At 49.0% G+C, this 25,970-nt stretch overlaps 1 protein-coding gene across 6 annotated transcripts in view; it reads left to right on the forward strand.

The window, feature by feature from the left end:
• GRB2 (growth factor receptor bound protein 2) overlaps positions 1-25,970 on the forward strand; it is a 356,380-nt gene that overhangs the window by 140,947 nt on the left and 189,463 nt on the right. For all 6 annotated transcript variants that reach the window (XM_085617014.1, XM_085617017.1, XM_085617018.1 and 3 more), the window contains exon 3: positions 16,164-16,261. In XM_085617014.1, coding sequence (XP_085473140.1) covers positions 16,164-16,261 — 98 coding nt within the window. The remainder of the gene's footprint in view (positions 1-16,163; positions 16,262-25,970) is intronic.

Consider the following 25,970-nt stretch of genomic DNA (forward strand, 5'->3'; position numbering starts at 1 on the left):
ACTCCGAGACTTATGTTAAACGCCTGCCTGTGCTGTAATAGTGGATGAAAGGAACTACACGGGATTCTATAAAAAACATAAAATGCAAAAGCCCCGGAGCAGAGGATGAGAGGGAATCACACAGACGCTGTGTAGTAGAGTAGGAACGAGGGACGGAATAGGGGAGCGGGGAGCTCTGGGGAGAATAGGAAACAATATCCAACAACCAGGAATTTGGAGCAACATTGTGTCAAACTGTGTTTTGGTGACCTCAAATAAGGAAAGGAGCGGTTTAGTGGGGACAGCAGCATACCTTGGTGGTCTTATAACAGCAATTGTAAAGGTCTGGAATGCAAGCTAAATTATCCGAATACCAAAGCTGGGAAAAGAGAGTCGGCCAGGCTGTTTTAATCTGTGTGAGAAATATTTCGTAGGAGCTTGGAGCAGGAAACAAACCACCTTAGAGCTAAATATAAAACGCAATATGAAAGTGCACATCATGGCAGCGGCCACCAATGACAGCTTGTTTAAAAAAAATAGTGTTAAGAGTTTTTACTAATAAAACAAAATATCTCTTGCACACATTCAGTTTACTTGAAAGTAAAAGTATCTCAAAAGCACACACGTTCATCAACAAACAGTCTTAAGTACTGAGAAGGACCAGAAAGTCGCAGAAAAGCATCAGAGCATAAGAGATGGGGTAACACACAGACTGTGTGTGAGGGAACGAGGAATCAAATTGACAGAGAGCACAATTAAAGTAAAAGTGCGCATATGAAAGCGCAGATATTTTCACATGAAGACTGTGGTAATGCATAACTAAACACTTATAAGGTCCCAAAAGCGAGACCTATTGGCTATGCCAATGCTTGTTTTAACTGCTGCAATCTATTGAAGCCTATCGGAGAACATCAAAGCTGCCATGCGGCCGCGAAAGTGAAAGTAATCGCGGTAAAGCGCGACGCCCGCGCACATGCACTGTAGGTCTAGGCTGGCCTGGTAGCACTTTTTGGAGCCCTCACAAAATGTCTCGCCAGACCAGCGCATGCGCTGGGTCAGGCGAGACCTAAAAATAGAGGGAGCTAGAAAACACATGCATTCTCATTGAGTTCTGAAATAAAAAGAAAAACAGTAGTTCACTGAATGTGAGCGGTGAAAGAGTACAAGCCATCCAATCAAAAGGATGGTAAAGAGGATATGTTCCAAGGGAGGCACAAACACGAGACGTGGAAGAAAAGCTATTGAATAAGAAGAAAGCAAATTAGAGTGACAGCATATCAAAACTATGATAAGAAATGGTTGGACTGCTAGCTCCTACACGTTCTTTATAATAACCATCCTGATATGTGGGGATACTGGTGGATCTAAGCTGACGATTGGTAGAGGAGCAGTTGCCCTAAGATATGTCATTTTACCCGCATCCAGTGTGCAACTGAACAAATGAGAGGTCAGAGGTCTTTAGCCTTCAGAAGAGTTTTTTTTTCTCAAACATATATTTATTGGCATCTAATTTATCTTCGATCAGGAGTTCTGATGGATATATTACACAATTCAACACTATCATGTACGGGTTAATGCATTCTTTCATCCTATGACAGTACTCCATTCTAATTTCTAGTAATCGTTGTAACAGCATAAATCCAGGGTCACAAATGTATGCCATAATTCATGGCGGTGTAGCAGTTGGGCATTGTATTTTGTGCAAAATTGAAGTGTAGTTTTCCGTGATATACTACAATGTATATAAAGGGGGCCTGAAGAGGAAAATCGCTCAGATTTTGTAAAACGGTAAAAACAAAAGCATTTATTAACCAACCAACTGTGCAGGGAAGGTCCAATCCACTCAGTAGCACTATATAAGCATACATACGGGGCTGGAAAGTGTGTGGTTGCACACGGAGAGGAGGGGGCGAGCTGCAGGCCTCTACTGCTGGTTCATTTGGCTACTGGCAAATATTGTAGCTATCCTGTACCGCAGGCAAACTGGGGCGGATGGTCCACCAAGGGAGGTCACTTGTCCGCTGACTAGCTGCTCGTGTGGTTTCACGATATTCACCAATCCATTCCTCATTCCTTAGCTATGGCATTTATCCTATCAGATACTTCAGCTGATAGGTTACGTTCTCCATCAGATTGGGTGCTCTTACCACTCCTTACTCCTTCACCCCTGTTGCATTCTGGGTTTTCCCAGGCATCCAGGACCTCCCCCCAGAGCTCTGCAATTGGGCGTTGCCTCAGCCCCCTCATTTCTTCCCTTCCGGGACCCTAACCTCTGCTCCAGCCAAATGTATTACATCTTGCTTCCATGCCTCAACCATAGAGGTCCAGTTAGGGTTTTCCAGGCCATTGCATCTTCCTCTTAGCTAGGACCAGGGCAAGATCCAAAAATCTGTTCCTCTGATCCATCAGTCACCATCATCAAAGTGACCTCTGGTCTCTCTTGGTGGGGTTTGAGGCGGTTGACATGGAGCACTCGATGGGGCTGCCTGGGGGTCTTAAGGTCCACCACATATGTGACCTTACCTTTCTTCTCAACCACCTCAAAGGGGCCTGACCAGCGATCCTGGAGGGCGCTAAGCTCTCCAAGCTCCATAACCCACACCTTCTGGCCAGGCTCCAGCTCCACCGGATGAGCATTTCGGTCATACCATTCCTTCATGACCGTCTGGCTGGCTTCTAGATTTTCGGAAGCCTGCTTCCACAACCGAGCCATTTGGCTACGAAAGGCCAGCATATAGCTCACCACATCCGGGGGAAGTTTTCTGGGAGTTCTTTCCCATCCATCCTTCACCAGGCTGAGGGGTCCACGCACAGGGTGTCCGTACAACAGCTCGAAGGGGCTGAAGCCCACTCCCTTCTGTGGTACCTCCCTGTAGGAAAACAACAAACAAGGTAGGAGGACGTCCCATTTCCTCCGCAGGCTCTCGGGCAGACTCCTGATCATGCCCTTTAAGGTTTTGTTAAACCTTTCCACCAGACCATTGGTCTGGGGGTGATAAGGGGTGGAGAACCGGTAAGTGACTCCACACTCTTTCCACATAGCCCGCATATATGCCGACATGAAGTTGGTACCTCTGTCCGACACAACTTCCTTGGGGAACCCCATCAGGGTGAAAATCCCCATCAGAGCCCGCGCCACCGCAGGTGCAGTAATGGTCCTCAGAGGGATAGTCTCTGGGTACCGGGTGGCATGATCCACCAGAACCAGGATAAACTTGTGACCGGCAGACGTTGGTGGATCCAATGGCCCAACAATGTCGATGCCCACCCTTTCAAAGGGGATGCCAACGACAGGCAGTGGTTCCAGGGGAGCCTTCAGCTTCACCCCTGTTTTCCCACTAGCTTGGCAGGTTACACACGTCCTACAAAAAGTGTCGGACGTAATCCTCATCTGAGGCCAGTAGAAATGAGGGACAAGCCGAGCAAAAGTCTTGTCCTGTCCCAAGTGTCCTGCCAAGGGTATTTCGTGAGCCAATCCCAACAGGAAGGCTCGGTAACGCTGGGGAACTACCAAGGCCCGGGATGACCCATGCACCGGAGCCTTGGGTTCGCTATACAGGAGACCATCTTCCCAATATATGTGGAAGTTCCCCGAATCGTTACCCGCTGCCTGGGCTTCGGCCTGTCGCCGCAAACCCTCAAGGGTAGGGCACTCCTTCTGGGCCCGACAAAGCTCCTCCCTAGTAGGTCCTCCCTCCACCTGCCATTCTGCAGGGGTAGGTAAGCCCTCCAGGGAAGTCACATCCCCTTCTGTGGACTCCGGGACCACTTCAGTCGCCCCATCCACCTTCTGAGGTGCAGATGCCGGGGCAGGCTTCCCCTGTCCCCGTATACCCCTTTTGGCAGCTGGTTGGGCCTTTGTCCCAGGCTCCAACCTCTGTGAACTCCCTCTTCGGGCAGTCACGGACCGGGTGTTGGCACAAGTCCACTTAGGTGTCCCCAACATCTCCATGTGGGCCTTGAACTCGACCTCCTTCCATGCCGTATGTTCAAGGTCGTTTCCCAACAGGCAGTCGACCGGCATGGCAGGGCTTATTGCAACTCGTAGAGGACCCGCAACCCCTCCCCACTCAAAGGGAATCTGGGCCACCGGATAGTGACTCTCTCGGTTGTCAGCCATCACAACCGGGTGGACTACGTTGGGAACCACCTGCTCTGGGGACACCAGCTGACTCCTTACCATAGTCATGCTGGCTCCTGTGTCCCTCAGAGCCTCCACCCTCTGGGCATTGATGGTGACCTATTGCCTGTACTTAGTAGTATTCGAGGCCACCTGGGTCTTAGGAACCATCTCACAATCCCCTAGGGACACTAATGTTAGCCCTGCCCACTCACCTCCCCTATCTAGGGGCAACTCCTCCCCGAGCACTACACTCGCCACCCCAGGGGTCTTTCCTCCAATGGGAGGGTGTGGTCTCTTGGGACACTTGGCATCCCCCTTGTAGTGCCCAATCTCGCCACACTCATAACAACGGACAACCCTAGGCTGCTGACCACGGTCAGGATAAGGGGGTTTGTGGGGGCCAACCTTAGAAGGGAATCCTAATCCCTTTCCTTGCAAACTCTTTTGGGGGCCTTTAGAGAACTCCTTCTTTTTGTCTCCCCCCTCTTTCTTCTGGGGGGCGCCCTGACCAGCCCCTTGGAAATTCCCTCCAGTCCCTTTTGAGGATACCCGGGTACTTGCCTAGATATCCGCCTCCTCTGCAAGCTTCCTAGGATTAGTTAGCTTGCTGTCCACCAGGTGTTGACGCAGCTCTGGAAAACTTTTCTCGAGGAGGTGCTCCCTCAAAATCAGGTTATACAACCCCTCGTAGTCTTTCACCTCACTGCCCTGTACCCAGCCCTCCAAGGCCTTCTTGGCGTAGTCCAGGAAGTTCACCCAATTTTGGGTGGCCAGCTTTTGTCTACCCCGAAATCTCTGCCTGTATTTCTCAGGGGTCAGCCCAAACTTTCTAATTAGGGCGACCTTCATGGTGGGGTAATCGGTCTGTTCTCGCTGCTCCAGAGCTAACAGGGCATCCCTCCCCATCGGAGGCATATACCTATATAGACCACCCCCCCACTGAGCTTCGGGGATCCCATGGGCTCGTAAGGAGACCTCATAGGCGGCCAACCATTTAGCAATGTCATCCCCGACACCATAGCTGGCGACTACGTCCTTTGGCAGATAGGGTCTGGGCTCCCTGGTGATCTCTCTATGTACGCTGCCACCAACAGGACTGCTGGGGGTTCCAAACTGTAGGGCCTTGAGATCCAATTCCTTTAAATGGAGCTCATGGAGGAACCTCCTCTCCTCCCTTTCTTTCTCTAAGCGGGCTAGATCCATTTTGAACTGCCTCGCCTCCCTCCTGTCAACTAAGTCAGCTGAAGACAGGCTCCCCCCCGAAGCGCTACTACCCGCTCTTGAAGGGGCACTAGGTCCTATGTCCATGTTGCCGCTCTCAGGGGGGAAAAGTAATTTGGTCCCTTCCGTAATGTCCGGTCCTGGCCCCTCCTCCACCCGTTTTCCGCTAGGGTGGGCCATAACCCAGGCACAAGCTAGTTTGGAGTTCTATTTTCTTCGCCCCCTGCTTGAAAAATACCTCCCTCTCCTGGCAGAATTCCTTTAGTTGGGTTACGGTATACTCTTCCAGCCTACCCAACTCAAACTCCATCCTACCAGGTGGGACCCAACACTGCAGAAAAGAACTTCACGAAAGGAGACCCTTCCTTTAAGAGGAAGTACACCACAGGACAGGACAATTTCGAAAAATTCCAATCAGGGAGACAACCTGGAGAAAACTCCAATGAAAACAATCAGGTGTAGGGTGTGGCGCGCGCTAATCTGCTAATGAGTGGATGCAAGCACAGACTCAGAATCCCACCGCTGAACACCAACTTGTTGGACCTAACGTCCTTGAGGTAGCTTGGCTCAGGCCAAAGGGCTTTTATTCCAGTATGGCATATCGTGCTTGCATCACACCCAACTCACACCTTAACGCAACACCACATAAAAATGACGCTACACCGACTAATTATAAAGTTTGGAAGAAATCTTTATCTTTCCTTCTTCAATGTGGCTAATCAGTTTCTTGTCATCCAGCACATTTCAGGATAAAACATTTCATTACATTTCACTTGACAGTAACAGTTCCTTTGGTATTAACTCTAGCACAGCAAATATTTAAACACTCTCTGAGGTTTCCACCTGCGCCTTGACTCTGGAGGGAGAATTAAAATCCTCACAGACCACGCTCTGAAGAACACTCACATATTACACAGTTCAGATGTTCATTTCAAACTATATGGCGCTCTCCTGATAGACGGTTTCCCTGTCTGCTGTACTTTCTGAATCTTACACTGTCATTATTAATCATCCCTTCCCATCTTGGGGTTCTGAATTAGAGATTAACAATGCTGCTGGCAGTCAGTTAGTCAAATCTAAGCAATTTACTTGCAGGATACCTTCTCACCAATATGGATCCATTACAGTTCGGCAGTACATATAGTTTTTCTGTGGCTAAACCTCCAACGGCTACCTCTTGCGCTATGCTGGAAATCGTCAAAGGATTAACTTTAGTCACACGGGGGAACCTTGCCAACGTGCCGGTATTAATACTCTGAACCGGTATCTCTCCAATCCCTTCCCCCTCTTAACATGCCCAGCTTACTGTTTACACCTGGGATCCTCCTCACGAAGCTGGGTTCTCTTGTAGCCCAACGAGAGATTTCTTTAAGGGGATTAAGGACAGTGCGCACTTCCCGACCACCTCCCCCAAGGACTTTCCCGAACTGGGGATTTCTCAGTTGGCGGGGTCCTTGCTCGTCCACTAACTCTCACACGCTGCCGCTTCACTCTGTACGGACTCCCAGGCCCGGCGCAGGCTCGATTCCGCTCCGCTTCCTCAGTTCAGCGCTCCCGCAGCCGCCAGTAGCAGTGCGGCTTGCGGGGGCGCGGCCTCCTCTCTCAGCTGACAACAGCGGGACGGCGCTTCGGCGTCTGCCCCGCTCACGTGACTCTAGGACGGCGGCTTCAATACCGGATCCGCCCGCACTTCCTGGATGCAAGTCTCTCCTCAGCCGACAGACGCGATGCCTGCTGGCTTACACCAAGGAGTCCCGACACCTCTCCAGTCCTCCCGGCGATCTCAGGCCTCTCCCTGGGGTTACAGGCAACCTCACGAACCTGATGTGGCGGCGGTGAGCGTTCCAGGTAGGGCTCAGGCAGTGGGGTGGGGGGGGAGCAGAAATTAAGGGTGCTGGGCTCACATCAAGCAGATGAGTAGGCCTACGAGTCTCTGCACTATTGGGCACGATCACCCCCACTACAGCCAGGGACGGTGGCCAGTCGCTAGGGCCAATTGGGTTCAGAATCCCAGACAACACCAGGAATAGGGCCAAGGTAGTCCCGGACGGCGATTCTTCCCCTGGTCCTCCTTCAGGATTTCTGTCCACGCTGAGGGCCCCGAGATATTGATGACCCCCAGAGTCATTGGCGGTGTTCAGGGAACGGTCGGAAGGTTGAGGGTGGTGTCAGCTGATGAGGGAAGTCGCGCAGACCCTAAGACCTCTCAATTCCCTATCTAGCGCAGCCACCTCTCCTCTCAGGTGCCTTACTCCTCAACAGCTCAACTAACTCCTAAAATGGCCGCCCCGCCCTCACCTCTATTTATCACCTGGGGCCTGACTGGCCAGAGTGGCCCAGAAGGTTCCGGAACCTCTCATGCAAGTCTATGGCCCAGGTTCTGAGGCGACAGTTGGAACAACCATTTTATGAGACTAACCTCCCTCATCCTGTTTCTTCAGTGAAGCACCTTGCGCCTCTCCCTCAGATAGTGAGAATGGGGCGCCCAGAGCCTCTACATCAATACCAAAAAAAAGTTAATGGACAGGAATAAAAAATGAGAGGGTAAAGGGAAAAAAATATAAATGAGGAGGGAACAGCCAAAGGGCTGACAGGTCTAACACCCACCTTACCTTTTGGTGGTCGGGGGAAGAGTCCCATCAAGCAGACCTCGATCATGGGTTCTAATGCACGCCCCACCGACACCCTATCAATTCCAGTACCCTTTTCCCAGAACCCTCGCAGCATTGGACAACCCCAGGTTATATGTAGACACTGCCCAATATTACCTCGCGTCTGAACAGTTTACCCTGCAGTAGTACATATCTACCCTCTTTATAAGTGTGTGTAGGGTTTCGAAGGGTACTCCGTCTCGTACCCAAATTAACACTCCCCTAGCATATGCAATGTATGAGGTTGCAAATATTCGCCCTCTCCATCTTGTGCGCAGTTTCCCCACTTCACTGATAGGTGTGTTTCCTGCAGCATGGCCATCTGAACTCCCCTCCTCCGTAAGTATCTATGTAGATTATGCCGTCTTGCGGCAGAGCCTATCAGCTATGGTCTGACGAGCTCCTTCTGGGTTTCCGAGCAGTGGGTAATTATCCTCCGGGCTGTCCCTCGGGTGGTGTCGTCCACCCTGTTTTCAAGTTAGAATTTGGGCCGGTGCGGGATGACTAGCTCACACGTCATACATTGGTGGCTTCCAAGCCACTCCCCAAGAGTGGGTTCTTCACATCAACTTGATTTAACTCTGGGATACTGCCTGTCCCTGAAAGCCTTTCTGACATCCCGTAAGTGGCCAGTCTGTCCAAATGCTGATGGGCAATACATCTGCAATGTTGTATGTTAACAAGCAGGGAGGATTGGGGTCTTACCATCTTTGTTGGGAAGTGCTTACGCTCACCTCGGCGACACACCCCTAAGGACTCACTGTGTAATTATATCATCACTACAATGCTGTCAGTAAATCTCCTAATACAGGTCTATCCTTGTTCTTGTTTTTATCCCCCCCTCTTTTTCAGGTCTCAGATCACTAGGCCAAAATTGGACCTGGTTCTCAACTGCAGGCTTGGTTACTATCACAACACGCAAATCTAAGAACCAGTATTGCGGTAGTGCTAGACTAAAGAATACATTTCCCAAACACGGTCCTGATGAATTGCCACTAGACCCACTAGGGCCTACCTTTGGCATGAAACATGTCGACCACATGCACCACACAGGTCCTGTAAGATCATTACACCCAGCTGGGACTATTTTCTTTTAGTTAGGCTAGTGCCCCTTAGGAATAAAATTATTAGGAAGGGTTGCCCTAGACCTATTTTAAATCTGTTTGCACACTCACCGCACCACCCAGCCCACACACCCTCACACACCATACGGCTTCATCAACAAAAGATCTCCGCTAAAGAGCCCCTAAGCGGGTGCCTGTCAGGCATTGCAGCGCCGGCCGGACGAGGAGCACGCCCTATGATGAAGCATGACATCCTCTGGGGTGTGTGAGGGCACTTCTTAAAAGACCTGAATTCTCCCCAACTGCCTACCCCCTTTTTAGGTCGAGGACCGTCCGGTCTGCCGAAGGCAGAACCGGAAGTCGGAGTTTTAATGTTTCTGAGAGTGGCTCCTTAGCCCGCCTCTCTTTTTGCCTCTCCTCCATTTGCTGGCTTCCTAAACGGAGGCCAGCCATTGGAGGAGAGAGCCGTCCCTCCAAATAGTCTCCGTCTTTTTCAGATTCGGGGGCGTGTTTCTTGCTGTTCTTTCCACTTTTTAGCAACGCCCTTTTTTAGGCGTGTTTTTCTCTCCTCCTGCCAATGGCAAGAGGAGAGAAAAAGAAACACGCCCCCGAATCTGAAACCGCCGCTGCGTTTCTCCGAGGCATTTCTTCTTCGCCTCGGAGAAAGGCGGCGGTGTTCATGACGTCCTCTCCCCCTGCTCTTGGCTCCCTGATATCTGCTATGGTTACTTAAAACTGTTTATATTGTCCGGATGCAGTCCGTAACCAGCACGGAGTGAATGACTCTCCAATCGTGTCTCAGAGGATCTAGGTCCTACTCCTATGCATTATTGATATCCGAGACTCATTACCTCAAGCTAGACTTTCACTCCTATATGTCGTTTCTCGTAACAGATGCACCCCACAGAACTGAGCAGTCGTATTTAGGGAGTGCCGTGGGACTAGTTTCATTTGGGTATGTTTCAGCGTTTTTTATATCCGGTTGATGTTCCCCTTCCTAGAGGCCCCACTGCCTCTATTCTTACACTACTGTTGGGCTTTGATCCATCTCTGTGTGACCAATTTTGCTGCTTCTACGTTCAGGCTGAGGGAGCAGGGCTATCCCACCCGCTTCGTTTCTGCGTCGCACTGCGCCACCCCAGCCCATCACCGTTTTCGGCCAAAATCATTCCGGCGGTCATGCAGGTCTTCTGGGGGCCTGTATATCTTCCACTGCCCCTCGGATGCCTGCTAGGTGTAGCTGAGATCTTCTGTTATTTGAACCCAGGTTAAGCACACAGCTCCCATGGGGATCTCTCGCTCTATCTGCTGCATCACTGTCTCACGCGGACCGATTTTGTGCCCCCGGGGACTCCGGTGTAACTGCCGGGCTCACCTCTTGCCAGCATCTGCTACTTCGTCAGCTCCTGGGTCTCGTTGCACGTTGCAGCCGTAGCACTGCTCACCCCACAGGGGTCCGTCTACCAGTCGGACCATCTCCTTTTACATCAGTCCGCTCACCATTGGGTCACCGCGCAGCGGCCGCCACCTCCTTCGTCCTCGGAGCAGCCTCTGGATCTCTTCAGGCAGTGCTCTGCCGCTTGTACGATCTTCTAGTGGGCATTGGCTGCCATCAATGGTCGTTCAGCCCACGGTCATTTTGCAGCTCTTGCTACCCCTCTCTAGGCCCCGGTTTCAGGATCTGAGTTGCAGTCAATAGCGCTCCCCACTGCTTTCAGGGATAGTGGCGGCCGCCCCCACTGAGTCAGGTCATCACCCCCGGCTGACAGCCGACTTTTCCGCTATAATGCACCCGTACATTCAGGGTATTTCAAGATTATAAGGCCTGGGCTGGTACGGAGCTCTTTCCTGAGCCAGCGAGGTTTCAAAGAAATGTGCAGAGTAGGTTTAAGAGAACAGCGTATATGCATTGACCGAAAATTAATAAGATGCAGAGTTCAGAATTAGAAGCTCACAACCTCACAACTTCACTCTCACTCATTCACTACCTCAATCACTCTCTATCTCACTACCTCACTCTTTCTATCTCACTAACTCACTTTCACTCTCTCTTTCACTACCTCTCTATCTCACTACATCACAACATCACTCTATGCTTATATATCACTACCTCACAACATCCCTCTCCCTCACTACCTCACTCTTTCACTCTCTCTATCTCACTACCTCACTCTCCATCTACCTCTCTCTCTCACTACCTCACTCTCTCTCTGCTAATGCAATAGGTATCACATATGCAAAAAAAAAGCTAACGCCAATAGAAATGACAATGCCATTTATTTAGGGATACAAAAATGATAAAAAAATAATGAGCAATACCAATAGCTCTACCTATAATATTGCAGAGACCATTGCATTGTAAATGCTTGTTTCACATATAGGACTTAGGAGTACGTATGCAGGACCTGTTTAAAAAACTTCTGGTTCGCTTGTTTAAAAAAAGCCTAACCTTGGGCATGCCATCACAGACTCTAGCTGGTCTTTGGCCATTTCGCAGGTTCTCTTAAACACCAGGCCTGAGTCGGCATCATCTTGCAGACCACGAGTGGCATCTCCATCCAGAAATAGTCCAGCTGGTCTTTATCCTATCCCTCGTAAGAATTATTTTCACTACTTTTAGGAACGTGCAGTGCCCACAGTTCTATGCCCTTCGGTATCCATTGCCACTTTGGGTAGTATATTTCAGTTGAGGTGGAGTTTTCCACTTCACTACGCGTTCACTCCGTTACCCTGGATTCCTTCAATCAATCGGGGGTTTATAAAGTACGCTACTCACCCGTGAGGGTCTCAAGGTGCTGGGAGGGGGGGCGGGGTGCAGCTCCTGATCAGTCGAAAAGCCAGGTCTTGAGGTTCTTCCTGAAGGTGTGCAGAGTGGGGGAGTGTCTGATGTTGACTGAGAGCTTGTTCCAGGTCTTTGTTGCGATGTAGGAGAAGGCTTTTCCGCCTGCTCTGGTTCTGCTGAAGCATGGGGTCTCTGCCAGGGCGAGGTCGACGAAGCGGAGGTTCCTTTTGGGTATGTGGAAGGAGACTTTCGTTGAGGTATTTGGGTCCGATGTTGTGGAGGGATTTGTAGGTGTGGGTGAGTAGCTTAAAGGTTACTCTCTGCTCGATGGGGAGCCAGTGGCGGTCTCGTAGGTGCAGGGTCATGTGCTTGTGTCGTGGGGTTCCGAGGACGAGTCTGGCTGCGGTGTTCTGGATGGTTTGGAGCTTGAGTAGCAGGGCTTTGCTGATTCCGGCGCAGAGGGCGTTACCGTTGTCCAGTCTGCAAGTTACGAAAGCGTGGGTTATGGTCTTTCTAAATTCGTGGGGGATCCACTTGAAGGTCTTGCAGAGGGAGTTGAAATAGGTCGAAGGAAGGTTTGCCATGACTTTAGTCCAAGCCACAGTGAGCTTCTGATCTTACTAAGAGTGTGTGGTATGCGAACCGTCTGTAACACTCTGTGTGCCCCTCTCTGACTACCTCTCAGGGCAAACCTCCTCTCCCTGTTGGCGAGGCCGGTTCTGAACCCCAACCTCCAGAGCCTCCACCTGTCTGGAGACTGAACTGGGACACTTGAGCTCCTTGCAGCTGCCAATGGGGGTGGTTGACTTCATACTGTAAGTGTGTTGCTTGTCCATAAAATCGGTTTACTCTGTAAGGTACAGTTATTTCATCGCATGGTGTGCATCCTCTGAGGGGCGTCTTTTGGAGATTCACTATGTTTTGCTTTGTCACTGGCCTACCAGGTTTGTGTAGTGGTCACTGTCAGACTACATTGTGACCCTGCCAGCAGAGAAACGGGTTCAGAGGATTAAAGCAACTATCCTGTCTACTATGGTGACCCACTCCAATCTGGAACATTCTATTTCCCTTCCCACCTGTTTCCCCTCCACCTCATCCCACCGAGGAGGAGGAGAAATTGCGTTGGCTGAACCCTCATAGGCCGGTTAGTTATAACATTGAGCTGGTGAAGTAGATCTGGTCTGATGAGCAGCTCTTCATTATGCAGGCGGCGTAAAAAGCAAGCTGGTGTACAAGTGGACCGTTTCACCCTGGATCATTTTTTATATCAGTGTGTTCTATTCTTTCCCAGAAGGAACCACTTAAGGCAGTCTGCGCTCATTCTACCAGAGGCAGATTTTCAACCTCCACACTTGCCATGGATGTCCCTGTGGCTGTGATTTGTAGTACGCAAAACGGGCATCTCTCTGTACTTTAATCAAGCATTATTGCTTGGATTCAGAAGTAAAGAGGGATAGCCATTTTGCAATTACTCTGCTTTTAGGATTTCCTTGTCTGAACTCTCCTTCAGAAACAACAACTGGTAGGAAATACTGCTTTGGTATCTATTCAAGAGATGATTAATTGGCAGATCAAAACATCCATTAGAAGGAGAATTTCCTTTTTCTTTTAGTAATGGTCTTTATTGTGGATACTCTGTCTTCATGCTTATTCTTCATATCTACTTGAAGATTCTTAACCGATACCCGGACACCTTCCCATTCTGAAGGCGGGTCTAAGGCCTTTCAATATAATAAAGTATCAAGTTAGTCTGTTGTACTTCACTGCCACTGGTAAAATGGCATTGTCCTTATCTCTGCCTCTAAGAAAAGAAATGGATAGGTGGACATTGGGGCACCTTGATAGAACCAACGTCACCTACTGGCGTAGGAGAGCTATGAAAAGTTTGTGAATCCAGTTTGGGAATATTCAAGTGGTGAGGAATGTGCTGGGTAGATCGAGTATTCATCAGAGAGATTGTTACCGAAGGTAAGCAACTTTTTCTTTTTTCATATTTACTTTGATTACAATCGAAACATGTTTCTCGAACATTATGTTTATCAAAAGTTATTTTAGGTTCTTGAACACAGCTTGATATACATTTCTTCCATCCTCCACTGGCTTTAATATGCGCTTCTGGACTTTCCTGTCGTCTATACTCCGATTATGCATCAAAACCTGTTTACATAAATAAGTAAACTTTTCTGCTCCACTTACAATAATGCACTAACAATTTGTCCCTTTCTTTCTGTTGAAGAATTGATTACCAGAATCATAAAAAAAATGCATTTATCAATAAGTGCCTAAACAAAAATTAAAAAAGTAGTTCCATATAAGAAAGCAGAGGAAGCATAGAAGCCAGTCAGTCAGATGGTGAAGAGGCTATGCTTCGTGGGAAGGAAAAATGCAAGATGGACAGGCTAAAATAAGGAGAGCCACCCAATAGAAAGTAAGCACATAAAAGTGGCAGTAAAGCCATCTAGTGGTAAGCAACTGGTGGGCTGCAAGTCCCTGTATGTTATCAGTAAGTCCACAATATGTCTTTCGCAACCAGACAGCTTGTGCTTTGTGGTCGGTTCGACCTAAAGACACAAACTTTTCGAAAACGTTGTAAATGAAGGATTTATTTTACAAGTTAGTGTACGAAACCAAAATAAAGAAACATTTTTGTGGGTGTAGCAATGAGTTCGCAGAAACTCTTCTATTCCTTTAGATTGGCAAATGAGTCACAAGTTAACGTGGGAGGATGAAGATTTGGATAGTTACTCTTGTATGAAGCAGAGGAAAGTCCAGTTTTATCAATTTCTCACTTAAAATGCTGATTTAGTTCCTAAAGCCTTGTAATCTCTGGTTTTATCTTAATGGAGAAATGCAGTACTCTGCTTCTTTCTGCCTGCAACAAACTTTGAAAATGTTGACTGGAATTAAAGTAGAATTGTACTGGGAAGGGATGTTTGCTGTCCTGTCCTGTGTGGACTCGGGTGATGTTAGTTGATAGTCTAGTGTTGGTGTTTTGACATCAATGAACTAACCATTGTTTGTTGCTTGATATTGTGTTGGGAATTTAGATTGCAGACCACAGGTACACTTGGTTGACTGACATACATAGCGAGTGGTGTATCCAGGGCTCTGCAGTCAGCGGGAATCCCCGTTAATGTGAGGATCAAACAGTGGCGAGTTTGTTGGACAGGAGTTCAGTACACTTAGTTCTGGAAGGTTCGTCTGTTTCGTAAGCAGTGGATGCTCTCCAGTAAATGTTGTCAGTACATTTAGTGAGCAGTAACTGCTCAATGTGGTGAATGAGTTGCTGCCTTGATTAAACTGTTAGGTGCAATTACTAGTCGGCAAATGGGACAAGAAAAGGGTAATGGATGTATGGATGGGTCAGTAGGTTGATCAAATAGCTATTCTCAGGTGGATGGAAAGCTATGTTTTATAGAAAAACGGTAATTAACTTTAACTTTCAGTACATTGGATTTACAGTGTGGTGGTTGCAAAGGGCAACGTTTAGGTTAGAGTGTTGTAAAGGCTCTGTTGGATGAGCTTTGAAATGCATCAAACTGTTGATGTTTTGGATCAGCAGGTGATTCTAGATCAATACTTGAGATGAGTAGTGCTGGGCTTGCTGATGAGGCAGTGCTGTAACGAGCATGAGATGAGATTAATATATGGGTTTTAAGTGGTGTTGATGGTGCACAGTTATTAGTATTACAAATGTACTAGTAGACTTTATGTGGGGCACACAGCATGTGCACAGCTAGAACTTGAGATGTGCATTACTTAACCCAGTGGCCGGTATAATGCATCTTGCTGAGAGCAGTACATAGAATGTGTAGCACACATATGAAACATTTAATGGATGCATTGGCATGCAATATCTGCAATGTGCAGGCAACAGTATGCAGATGGTGCAGTGCATTGGTGGAAAATGCATGAAAATGCATGAAAAGTGCTTGGGCAGGATAATATTATAACATATGTGAAACAGTATGTGGATGTGCAGTGAACTGTTTAGGCAGTATGATGAATGCATTCTGCACTAGCAGTCACTGTGCTGACCTAGCAATGCACATCAGTCAGTACACCATGGCACAGTGCGCTAATGGCAATATGTGGAATCTCATTGTAAGTTAATGGCATGACAGTACATTGTATGCCCAATGCACGTATACAGTCCACTGGTGGAGGTTATGCCAGTAAAAACAATTGAAAGGTGTATCCTTATGCCGTTTGTTGAGTACGATACCGGTGCAGTACATTGGATGTACAGTGCACTCCCACAAACATCATGTTGGATAGGTAGTGCACAAAGTACCTGCCGTCACTGTAGAGTTGATGCTCATTATTCCTTTATTTTCCTGCAGGTTCTTAATGAGGAGTGTGACCAGAACTGGTTTAAAGCGGAGCTCAGTGGCAAAGACGGTTTTATCCCCAAGAACTACATAGAAATGAAACCACATCCGTGAGTATTAAAGGAAGATGTGACCCTCACAGGGAGCGCATGTACACTTACATTCTCACAGAAAAATCCAGGTGTTAGTGACTTGTATTCATTTTTATTACAATTCTGTTACCCTAGACATTGGGTGCAATTCTCTGACATTTTTGTTTGACAAAACACCCTAGAACCCGCTTAAAATATTTTTCATTAAAGGCTGTCATGTCTTCTTGTGTTTCTACTAAACACAGCGGGGACAGTTAGGCATGGGTTTCTGGGTCTTATCTAGTACACATGATTTAGGTCAGCTCAGTCAACCCACCACATCTTTGTGGCGTTTTCTCTGGGAATTAAAACAATGTGTTTACTAGTCACTATCACAGTGCATCTCCTTGGTATTGTTAATTACCACTGATACCCCAGGGTCAAATGGCTGGAATCCAATTGGATCATTGTATTACTTCCTTTGTGCCCTTAACTCAGGAGGCATAGAGCTGGCAGTCAGAGCTTTCTCCATGAGGGGTAGAACGTTAGGAACTCTGTACCATCTGATACAAGTAATTGCACTTAATAAGCTCAGTGTCCTCTCTGTCTTATTAGAACAAAAATACTGGTATTTTATTTGCAATTGGGAGTGTAGGCCCAATGTACAAACCCATTTTGCAATTGTAAACCCTGCAATTAGCAAAATCAGAGGGCTTGACAGCAAAATTACTTTTTCCAATTTGCTAAACCCGTTTTGTAAGACAGAACGGCCTTTCCAAATCCCAAAATGGATTTTGCAATCCTTTCTGAATCTCAATTAAGGAGGTATGGAGGGGTAGTCCCCTTCTAATGGTGAGTTGTAATGGTATTCGCTATCAGTCAATCGATTGATCTATCCGTCTAATTGTATAGTGCGACTAATCACCTTAGAGGGTATCTAGGCGGTTGAGGGTCATTATGGTTGATTAAGTTAGTTGAACAACCAGGTCTTGAGTGCCTTCTAGAATTCCAGAAGAGAGATGGAGGTTATTAGCTGCAGGGAGAGGTTGTTTCAATGTGTTGCTACAAGGTAGAGTGTCCTCCGCTGTTGCTTGGGTGGATTTGGGTGGTGTGGACGAGTGAGAGGGATGCAGAGCATAGTTGTCTGGTAGGTTGGTAGAAGTTCAGGTGGTGGTTGATGTAGGCTGGTCCTTGGTTGTGCAGTGTTTGTAGGCGTGGATCATCAGTTTGTATTGGCACCTCTTCTGTATAGGGAGTCAGAGGAGTTTGAGGTGAGGGGTAATGTGGGTCTGTTTGGGGAGTTCCAGGATGATTCTAGCATCTGTGTTCTGTAGATCTAGAGTCTCGGCAGAAATTTTGTGGTGATCCTTGCTTAGAGTGTGTTGCCTAAGTCTAGTCGACTGGTGACGAGGCCCTGAGTGACAGTATGTCTGGTGTTCAAGAAGAGCCATTTGAAGATTTGTTTTATAAAATGTGAAGTGTGAGAAAGCAGGCAGAGGAGACTTCATTGATCTGGGACTTCTTGGTTAATTTGCTATCCAGGATTATGCAGAGGTTTCTGGTGTGGTGGATTGGTTTGGGTGATGGTCCTAGTTCCGAGGACCAACAGCAGTTGTTCCAAGGGGTGGTGGTGTTGCCGAAGATCAGCATTTTAGTTTTGTCCGTGTTGAGCTTCAGGCAGTTGTCCTTTATCCAGTCAGCGATGCTCTCCATGCACTTGTGGAAGTTGGTTCTTGTGGTGGCAGGGTCTTCTGAAATGAGAGGATGAGCTGGGTGTTGTCCACATGGCATATGATATTTAGTCTGTGGTATATGACTATGCTGGCCACAGGGTCATGTATGTGTTGAAGAGGGTGGGGCTGAGGGAAGACCCTTGAGGAGCACCACTGATGAGGTCTGTGGGTTCAGAGTTGATCAGTGGTAGGCGGACCTTCTGTGTTCTTCCAATGTGGAAGGAGGTTATCCACTTGAGAACGTCTTCTTGGATACCATTGTGATGCAGCCTTTTGGTCAGGCTGTGGTAGGATACAGTGATGAAGGCTGTGGAAAGGTCGAGTAGAATCCGAGCCGTTATTACTCTCTTTGGGGGTGGGCTACAATGTAATCTGTGGCTGCTATCAAGGTGGTCTCGGTGCTGTGGTTGGTGTGGAATTGAGATTGGGAGGTGTCTAGGAGAAGGTTCTGCCCCAGATGTTTTTTGAGTGTTTGGATGACTGGTATTTCCAGGACTTTGGCGCGGAAAGGGAGATGGGGCAGTAGTTTTTGAGTTCATTAGGGTTGGCAGATGGTTTCTTGAGTAGTGGTTTGACTTCTGCATGTTTCCAGTCTTCAGGAAAGGAGGCCATGGTTTGTGAGGAGTTGAAGAGGGTGATGAGCCCGCTGCAGATCCTAGCTTTTCGGAGGTTGAAAAAAGTGGCGCGGGCAGGGATCTGTGGGGTCTCCTGAGTGAACGGATGGTGGAGGTGTCCTGTCGAGCGAGCTAGTCCCTTGTGGTATGTCGGTGGTTGGTATTTGTGAATGAGTGTAAATAGTCTTCAATTCTGTCACATCGTTCTTCAGAGGGGGGTGATGCTGTTTTCTGTGGATGTGGGGTTGGAGAATTCTCTAACAGTGCTGAAGAGCTCTTTGCTGTGGTTGGAGCTGGACTCGATGTGGTTGGCTAGGGCTTCCTCTTTGTCTCTCTCAGTAATCGATGGTAGTGGTTGAGGGAGGCCTTGAAGGTGGTCCTGTCTGAGGTATCCTTACTTCTGCGTCATCTTCTTTTCAGTAGCTCGCAGTCGTGTTTTGCTGTTATGTTATTTGGTGTACCATCCCCACACCATCTCCTCCAAACACTTTCTGTTGTTAGGGGATTTTAATATTCATAATGAAGATAGTGCGGATGTCGATGTAGCTAATTTTCTTGAAGGTATGGCCTCCCGAGGTCTAGTGAAGATTAATGTAGGCCCTACCCACTCTGCTGGAGACACCCTGGATATCATTCTTACCAACTCGCCCAGCTTATCTGCAGAACCTGCTTGCCCAGTGACCTGATTGGATCACTCTCTGATCTATTTTCAGATTAGTGGCCGCCAGCCTATTTGTCCCCCCTCACTCTCCATTTAATTTTAGAAGACAATGGCACAAGATCACTCCTGATTCCTTTGGGAAAGATTTTGTATCCCCCTTATTTGAAGAACCCTTGGACATGGAAAAAACACTGTTTTCTATGAGATTATTACTTCAGTCACAGATACTCTTGCACCGTTCAAGCAGCAACGTGCTAATACTAAGAAGAAACACTCGGCCTGGTACACCTCTGAACTACGTAGGGAAAAGTTGAGCTGTAAAAAATGTGAAAAAATGTCGCAAAACTCAAATGGGGAATGAGAAATCTTCCTATAAAGCCGTCCTTGCAAGCTACCACGAGAACATTAAAAAGGCAAGAAAAGCCCATATCATCTTGAGCCGAAATCAGGCTGGCAACTCTACTAAGGAGCTTTACAAAGTTCTCGATTCATTCTCTAATCCCAGTTGTTCCCAGCAGCCCCCATCCCAGGTGCTTTTTGACAACATAGCCAATTATTTCAAAGAAAAAAGTAACTCAATATATTTTCAATTTCCCAATGATCCTAATCCCCTGTTTAACGCTAACCTACCGCCATCATCCCTGAGACCTGAGGATGTCTGCCTTGAGCTCTTGAGGTTTTGCAGACACCTCAAGTTGAAGCAATGCTGAAAACAGCTAAATCTGGTTAACCCCATGATATCATGCCAGCCTATCTGTTTGCTTCACTTTCAGCGCTACTAGCCGATCCATCTGCAATGCCTTCATGGGTGAAGGGGCTCTCCCACTTGAATGGAAGGCAGCACAAGTGCTACCGATTCGGGGGGGAAAAAAGCACAGATACCTGCTGAAAGGTTGGCTAATTACCTCCCTATTTCTCTCCTCCCACTCATGAGTAAACTGCTAGAAGGGTATATCAACACTAAGCTTATGGGATATCTTGAATCTCAAGGCTACCTCGATCTCTCTCAATCGAGTTTCAGACCTAACCATTCTATTGAAACGACCCTTATAGGTGTCCCAGACTACATCAAATCTTCCCTGGATAACAACAAGGCAGTGCTGCTTGTTTTGTTGGATTTGACTGTGGCATTCGATACGGTCTCATCAGGTGTTAATTCACAGACTATACGAGACTCGTATACAAGGACTGGTCGCTCAAGTGGCTTGCAAACTTTGTGGACCAGCGCACTCAAACTGTTAACCTGGTCCCTTTCATTCTTGCACCATGAAGCTCACCAAAGGGGTATCCCAGGGCTCCTGCCCTAGCCCCACCTTGTTTAATGACTATATGGCCCCTCTTGTAAAGATCATCAGAGAACATGGGTTTACCCCCTATGCCTATGCAGAAGACACTCAACTGCTCTTATCTTTCGATAATGATATTGACTCTACCATACGTCTCTTCACTAAGGGCATGCTAGCAATAGCTGGCTGAATGACCGATAATTTCCTCCAGCTGAATAATACCAAAGCCGATATTCTGCTATTTGGCACTGCTCAGAAAAACTGGTTCCCAGACTGGTGGCCCGCCTTGTTGGCCACTGCTCCTATTCTGACACTTATGGCTAAAAACCTGGTTGTCCGATTGGATCACTCTCTATCTATGAGAGACCAAGTCATGACCACTTCAGGCACCCGCTACCACACGCTGAGTCTTCTCCGTAGAGTGTTCCAGATGCTTACTTTATCAATCCGCAGAACCCTGATTTAGGCCTTGGTTATAAGCCATCTCAATTACTGCAATGCTCTTCTTGCTTCGGCCAATGAGTCCCTTCTGAATAGAATGTAGGTGATTCAGACTACAGTAGCTCGCCTCGCTCTCAGTATGCCTTCTAGGCCATTGCTGAAGCAGCTTCACTGGCTTCCCATCCGCCAGAGAATGAAGTTAAAATTTGCTGCTTAGCCCACAAGGCACTCCATGGCAGAAGCCCTAGTTATCTGGTGGAAAAACTTAAGCTCTACCTTCCAGGCAGATTTCTGTGTCTGAAGGTATAGGGCTGCTTATTGTCCCCTGCATTAGAAAAATTCGAACGGGTGGCAAAACTTTTGCTTACTTGGCTCCGAAATATTGGAACTCTTTGCCCGTTGAGCTACGTAAGTCCACCAATCTCCTTTTCTTTAGGAAACTAAAGACAGAACTGTTCTGTTATTAAGTGCTCTGACCTGACATGCTCTTCTTCTACAGCACGGAGATACCTTTTCGGGGGCTATTCTAGCGCTTTACAAGCCCCATACATACATACCATCTGGTCTGCTTGGTAGGTCTCCTGGGTTGCTGGTCTTGATGGGGTGTGATGTCGGTGCAGTTGGTGATCCAGGAATTGACGTTTTTGACAGCCTGGTCCAAGTTTGATGCGGTGTCCGAGTAGGATGTCTTGAGGGTGTTGGCCCATTAGCTTTTTGATACTTTGCTCCAGCCACAGTGTGGGGGGTGGGGAGGGTTGGGTGCTGGTTGGTTCGGAGGTGGTGGTACAGGGGCTAGAGATGTTGAATGTTGACAATGGGGTGGTCGGTCCAGGTAAGTTTTGTGACGACATTGTACTCGACCCTGTTGCTGGAGATGAAGATGGGGCCCAGCGCGTGTCCTGCTAGTGGATAAAGTCAATGCCTAGTTGGATGAGTGTTCATGCTGTTGAGGAGGCTTGCAGTGTTTTTGTTATTGAGGTGATTGAGGTGGAAGTTAAGGTCGCAGAGGAAGATGCAGTCTTCGGAATCTATGGCGTTTGGGGCAATGAAGTTGGGGATGACGTTGCAGAGCTTGGGCGCGGTCCAGGTGGTCTGTAGGCATGGATACCTCTGTTGGTGGATTTTCCATATGTTAGAAGTTTCAAGTTCAGGTCTTCCATGGTTGGGATGGTGTAGTCTGTCGCTATGGTGCAGTGAATGTTTTCTTTTTGGATGATGCGATCCCTCCTCCAGGTTTGTTGATGCTGTCTTAGTGTGTAATCTTGTATCCTTCGAGTGTTGCTGTGGTAAAGTCCGGGGCAGATATGGGGTGATCCAGGTCTCGGTAACGAAGACGACATCGGGGATGAGGGTGTTGATGAGGTCTCAGATGACTGTGGCGTGTTTGCAGAGTGAGCGTGTGTTGAGGAGGAGGCAACAGGCAAGTTGTTGCAAAGTGGGTGTGTTTTGTTGTTTGGCTTGCACAGTGGTGGGTGATCTGTTGTTGCAGGAAAAGGAACAGTGGATGCAGGAGAAAGGTCCTCCCGTGGATCATGGAGAGGTGCGGCAGCAGCAGTTATTGTGGCGTCCGGGGTCCAGAGCTCTGAGTTCGGTAGTGGTGTAGCTGCGGGCTGGTGGAGATCCAGGGTTCCCGGCGCTAGGCATGGCTGCCATTAACGTGAAATAAACTCTTAGTCAAGGTCTGTGTGTTGTTGGGCGAAGCGAGACCCAGTATAACTCAAAGGTGTGAATTGGAGCTCAGGCCCTGTAGCAAGTGCAAGTGTTCTTGCAGGGAAGCAGATGCATATTTCCCCAACCTATTGAATATCTATCGAGTCAGAAGCATGCAGGATGTTGTCATGTGGACATGGCATAAGGGAGACAACCTTAATGGAAATCGCTGGTTTGTGTTGGCATTCCCTGTGGTTTCCACTGTTCACCATGTAGTTTGCACAAATTTCCCATTTCATGTTCAGCCTGCTACACTGTGCACTTTAACATACACAACGTAACGCACGCAGCTCTAGTGGTGGCAGAAAGTAGCGTGTTATGGGAAAGCCCCTGGATTTTCCAGCGATGGGCGCAGTAGTCTTCCTCTCCTTCAGCACTAGAGCTGTTAAACTCCATGTCCCGATGTAAGAGGGCAGTAGCCATTGTTTTTTTTTTTTTTTTTTTAGAAACCGTTTATTACAAAACTCAAAAAATATACAAAGATGGGCCTACAACCTTCCGGCCGGCCGCTAGTAGACAAAAGGAGCATTTGATACACATTGTAGAGCGTGTGTTGCGGCTGAGGAAGATGCACAGGAGTTAGCAGCGTTGATAGCCACACCATCCGGACCCCACTGTACGGTTTCATTTTAAACTGAAAGAACAACCAGAAAAACAAACCCACAAGGCAATCCACAATCAGAAATAGCAACATGTGCTCCCCTGAGAGGGGGACTCTACCAGTCCATAGTAGTATCAAGAAGGGGAAGAGATCAGGACTAGGGCTAGGTAAACTCAATGCCCGGAACAAGGAAGATGGGTCGGCTAAGGGGATGGGGCAGGCGACGGATCGGGCAATAACGGCGGAGCACAGATTCCCCCGCGGTAGGCGTTCCAGGGGCCCCATACTTTCACCCATGTCCCAGGCTTACCTCTAGCCACATACACCACCTTTTCCCGAAACATGCACCAATCCATATGTTCCTTCCAGGCCGAGACAGTCGGGGACCTCTGGGATCCCCACAGTTGAGCAATATCACGCTTGGCCACCATATATCCCAGAGTCACCCACCACGTCTGTGGCGCCGAGTAGTCGGTAGGTTCCCACACATTCAACAGGCATCTCCTCGCTTCGGGTAGCAGCACCACATGCGTAACCACACGCAGGACCTCATGTACACCACGCCAGAATCGCTCCACCTCCGGGCATTCCCACAGTATATGCAGAAAGGTCCCCAAAGCGCCACACCCACGCTTACACAACCCGTCCACAGCATAGCCCATACGCAGGAGCCTTGGCCCCGTCATGTAGACTCTGTGGAGTATCTTGAGCTGGACGAAGCGAAGGCGGGCCGGTATGGCCACCTCTTTCGGGGAGGCCACCGCAGAGGTCCAGTCCTCGTCGTCCAGCTCCAGTCCATCGGCAACCCAAGCCTCACGAAGGGCAGTCAGCAATCCCGAGCGGTCGATCAGTTTTTTGTAGATCAGGGAGATCGTGCTGTCCGGAACGTGTCCATCCAGCACTCTATCCTCCAGGGGGGAATACTCCGGAATGGATGCAACATCCGGGAAGACTGAGCCCAGTGCATGACGGATCTGCAAGTACCGAAAGTACTCCCTGTCATGCAACTGGAATTCCGTCTGCAGCATCTCAAACGTTTTAAATCCTCCCCTCGTCCAGAGATCCCCCACTTTGCTGATGCCTATCATGTCCCACTTCTCGAAGCCCTTCGAGGTCCACAGGGAGCCCAACTGCTCGGACGCGTATAGTGGTGATGCCCGGGTCAGACGGTCCTTCCACCCCATCGCCACATTGGCCGCGTGCCACACTCGCACCATGACACGCGTGGGGCCGGTCAGCCGAGCGTCGGGCGCGCTGGAGTAGAGCGCTCGATTATAGTCCCCACCCGGGAGTAGCATCTTATCCATTTCGAATGCCGGGTTTAAGGCGGGCCCGTACAGGCCGTGATTAATCGCAGCCAGCTGGGAGGCCCAATAGTACCGTTTGATATCCGGGAGGGCGATCCCTCCGTCGTACCATGGGAGCGTCAGCTTCGCCAGGGCGATACGCGGCCTCCCGTCCCAGAACAGGCGGCGCTGCAAACTCTCCACCTCACGGAAGTAGCGCGCTGGGACGAGGTCCATAGTATTCTGCAAAGCGTACAGGAAACGCGGCAGAGACATCATCTTAAACAATGCCGCCCGGCCGAGCGGCGATAGCGGCAAGCGCCGCCAGCGCGTGACATCTTCCTTCAGGCGCTGGAGGGGGGGAAGCAAGTTCCGATCATACCGGGCCTCCGGGTCCAGAGTAATGAAGACACCCAGGTACCGAAATCCCTGCGGGGCGATCTGGATCGGACAGCCCCGCGGGAGAATAGGAGCCTCCCCAGAGAGAACATACACGCACGATTTAGCCCAGTTGATGACAAGGCCGGAGTTGCGACCAAATGAATGCAGAACATCAACCAGTACTATCAGTGATTTACGTGGGGAAGCTAGGTACAAGAGGATGTCATCAGCGTATAGGGATACGCGGTCCTCCTACTCGGGGGTCCAACGGAGACCACGGATGGAAGGCTCCCACCGCAGCCACTCCGCCAGGGGCTCCAAGGCAAGCGCAAAAAGGAGCGGCGATAAGGGGCAGCCCTGCCGCGTGCCCCGGCCCAGCTCGAACGGAGCCGATACTCTACCGTTCACCACCACCTGCGCCAAGGGGCTCCAATACAGCAATTTGACCCAACTGATGAAACCTGCGCCAAAGCCAAACTTCGCAAGCATCGCCCAGATGTATGGCCATTCAAGCGTGTCAAACGGCATAGTGGCGTCCAAGGACGCCAAAATGGCCGGCTCCCGTATGTACTGAACACGTGCGAGCACCCCATGCAAACGCCGCAAGTTAAGGGCCGTGTTACGATGGGGAATAAAGCCGGACTGATCCTGGTGAACCAGTTCGCCCACCACGCCGACCAGCCGATTAGCCAGAACCTTGGCAAGAATTTTGGGCTCCGCGTTCAGTAGAGAAATGGGCCGATAGGATGTAACCCGGTCCCGAGGTCTCCCCTCCTTGTGGATAACCACGATTGTGGCCAGACGCTGGTCCAGCGGGAGGGAGCCCACCGAATGAGCCTCCAGGAACATCGATCGGAGATGTGGTGCCAGCGTATCCGGTCGCAACTTGTACAACTCGATGGGGAGACCATTAGGACCCATGGCCTTGCCGGAAGCGACCGAACGTATGGCGAGGGCGATTTCGTCGGAGGTTGGAGCGGCGTCCAAAGACACTCTGTCCTCCTCCGAGAGGGAAGGCAGCGCGATATCCCTGAG

The sequence above is a fragment of the Triturus cristatus genome, chromosome 7 (assembly GCF_964204655.1).
Source record: "Triturus cristatus chromosome 7, aTriCri1.1, whole genome shotgun sequence".
Classification (NCBI taxonomy): Eukaryota; Metazoa; Chordata; class Amphibia; order Caudata; family Salamandridae; genus Triturus; species Triturus cristatus.